Source organism: Vigna radiata, chromosome 5, assembly GCF_000741045.1.
Source record: "Vigna radiata var. radiata cultivar VC1973A chromosome 5, Vradiata_ver6, whole genome shotgun sequence".
In the NCBI taxonomy this organism is placed as follows: Eukaryota; Viridiplantae; Streptophyta; class Magnoliopsida; order Fabales; family Fabaceae; genus Vigna; species Vigna radiata.
The window spans coordinates 35,043,723-35,047,066 of record NC_028355.1 but is presented as its reverse complement, the minus strand read 5'-3'; the positions used below and the strand labels follow the sequence as shown (position 1 = coordinate 35,047,066).

At 34.4% G+C, this 3,344-nt stretch overlaps 1 protein-coding gene across 1 annotated transcript; it reads left to right on the top strand.

Moving 5' to 3' along the window:
- Positions 1 to 2,429: 2,429 nt before the first annotated feature.
- LOC106759813 lies at positions 2,430 to 3,344 on the top strand. Its single transcript, XM_014643160.2, has 3 exons — positions 2,430 to 2,589; positions 2,670 to 2,875; positions 2,959 to 3,344. Exons 1-3 carry the CDS (start codon positions 2,491 to 2,493, stop codon positions 3,128 to 3,130), a joined length of 477 nt encoding a protein of 158 aa, XP_014498646.1. The 5' UTR covers positions 2,430 to 2,490; the 3' UTR covers positions 3,131 to 3,344.

Genomic DNA, 3,344 nt, shown 5'->3' with positions numbered 1-3,344 from the left:
CGCCGGGTCCTCAGCGGTCGCGTTCCTGGTGGTCACCATTGGGCTTAAACTCTCGGCCCCATGGTGGGCGCCAAAATGTTCCGGTATAGGGCCGAGATCCAAACCGCCTACACAATTTCCCTTGATCGATCTGCAGTCCAAGTCCTCTTGCGTGCTCCCGTGCTCCAGACGCCCGGAGGGTACCTGCTAAAGGCACTCTGATGCTTAAGTCAGTTTAGTTATCCGGTCGGGTATCTTAGCTCAGAATTAAATGCACAATAAATGAACCTATCTACCTGTGACCTTTGACTCGTATTTATAGTGGTGGACATGGGCCTGGGATTAAGGTTACCTTAATTAGGGCCCAATTGTGGCCCAACCATCTNAAACATGTGGTTACGCAAATCATTCTATACTTACCTTAATCCTAATGATCGTGACCGTCCGGCCTCTCTGCCGGGCGACCGCCTTCCCCTTGGTCGTACTCTACAGGTAGATCTTGCGACCGCCNGTCCGGCTATGGCGTNACCGGACANCGGTCCTTAGCTGTCAGTAATGGCGGAAAGTGGAATGATACGAAAGCTGTAGTGTTAGCTGTTGGGTCTGTTCGGGTCATCCTTTTTCTATTGCCGGCCTTCCTTCGCCGAATAGCAATGGTCGTTCGGCTTTCTCCCTGACCGTTCTCATGCTTGGGCTTTCGTCCGTCCGGTGGTGACCACGGGCGGTGGTCCCTAGTACAATATCTATTCCATGCATTTTGATGTTTAAGAATAATACATCAAAGACACTTGCATCTAAAAAAGACTTTCCTTGTGTTAGATAACAATTGAAATATAGGATTTATATGTGGAAATACTTTTATATTTTTCATGCAATTTCAAACTTTTGATACTTATTTTCTTTTAAGTAGTCTTCTCACTGTTTACTTTCGATTCCACAAAATTCTATGGTTTAGACATATATTAATTAAAACTATTAAGTGGGATTAGAAAATATGACAACAACTTTAATTACCTTCTCTAATTCCCAACCTTTATTAAAAAAAAAAAGCAACTTCAAGATAAACAAATTACACAACAAAACAATCTTAATCTCAATTTTTAGTTAAGGAAATATTATAGAAACACGTTAAGAATATAATACATAATTCCATATAATTTACTCATGTTAAGTTTCAAAAATTATATTGAGACAGATTCTTCAAAGAAGACTCATTGAAGGTTAAATAATGTTTATAGAATAGTATTAATCACTTTTGCTTATTCCAATCAGTGCCTTTAATAAGCTTTTGTGATGAAAGTTAAGTTCGCTTAATTAATAAGGAAAGGTCCATAGTGCCATCAAACATAAACCATGGTTATCTGATTGAGACCACATATATATACTTTTTGTCACACATATAGGTATTAATTCATCATGTATCTTTTTTCTAAGACAAGGATATTTTCTTTCTTCCAAATGTATCCATCTCGATTTCAATTTTATATATGTATATCATTTATTACCGCGAGTTTGGAAAATAAAAGGAATATTATGTCACTTGTTTAATGAATTTTAAAATAAGGTACTAATTATTCTAAGATTAGAAAAAAAAATTGTTTTTCGTGAGAGTAGAGTATCATTTACAACATTAGTTACACCTCACTAAATATTCTTGGCTTTATCGTTGATGCCATGGTTCATGTGCTCATATATGGTTTATAATACGAAATCATGTGCTCGTTTGATACCATTGCATTGGTTACTTGAATGAATGAAAAGCAAAATGAAAGCAGAAATTCGTAATAAGATATTATGTAGTATTTGAGAGAGAAAAAATTTATTTATTTATTTTATATTTTAAGTATATCATAAGAACATAACCTCGTACTAATAATAACTCATTCATATTTGGAGGCGGTTTTTTTTTTGTCTTTTACAAATTTAGCCCTTTTCAAATGTTTAAAACAATGTTATATGTAACTTTTTTTTATCTCTTTATAAATATATATTTATATTCTTATATTTGAACCTTTTCATTTATAATTTATTATTATAAAGATTATAGATGATTGCATTTAGAACTATGGAAATTTGTCACCAAAAATTCTTTTGTTTTCCTTTTATATTGTTCTTTTCTATTTTTTATTTTTTTACAAATACATTTTTTTATCACCATTTTATTTTTTATAAGTATCAAGTGTAAAGAACCTTTTCCTTGTATTTATAATCAAATGGGTCTATAAATTTATAAGAAAAGTTAATTATGAGCATTTATTAATAAAGAAATGTTACCAATTTCACAATCATTTGGTCCACTATGTAGATACCTATAGTGACGCTATTTTATGAGCTGGTTTATGCCCTGCTTTCCTTGCACCCTATCAAACGAATCCAACATCAGAGGAAAAAAAAAAAGACACAAAAGCAAACCAATCTACTTCTATTCTATATATACTTTGTGTAGCATTCAGTGTTTACCCTCTTCCCAACAATCAAACCAGAAACAAACACTTTCAATTCTCCAAAAAGATGAACAGAGGAGCAGCAATTTTTTTGTGCCTCTTGCTTGTGGTCATGGATATTGCAGCTGGGATTCTAGGCATTGAAGCTGAAATTGCACAAAACAAGGTATGCTCGAAGAACATGTTTTGTTTTTCAAGTTTGTATAGAGATGATATAGTTGTTTTAGCTTTTAACCAATTGAACAGGTTAAGCACTTGAGATTGTGGATATTTGAGTGTAAAGATCCAAGCCATAAGGCATTCATGCTGGGGTTGGCTGCAGCAGTGCTTTTGGCATTAGCTCATCTTATACTGAATTTGGTTGGTGGCTTCAGTTGCCTTTGTTATCAACCACAACCTGATAAGGCTTCTCCAAATAGACAGCTTTCAATAGCTTCTCTCATTTTAACATGGTAATGAATGCCTCCTTCTCTTTTGGAGAAATCTAAATGTATAATATCTTGTAGTGTGATGAACAATTTCATAACATATACAGGATTGTGTTGGCTGTTGGATTGAGCATGCTGGTGATAGGAACTTCATCAAACAACAAGTCAAGTGGTTCATGTGGTTTCACTCACCATCACTTCCTATCCATTGGTGGAATTTTGTGCTTTGTGCATGCCCTATTCAGTCTTGTGTATTACGTTTCTTCCACTGCCTCTTAATTACTGGTTAAGATAACTGAACTTTCAGGCCACTTCTGCTCCCTTTTTTCTGCCATTTTTAAATCTTTTGCTTTTCCAAATGTGTACTAAGTTAGATTAAACAAAAATAGAACCAGTCTTCCTATTCATCCACTAACATGTGTAGTTGATTGATTACAGTTAAACTTAATTTCAAAACACTGATTAAGCATTATTATTTTAGACCTTCTTTTTA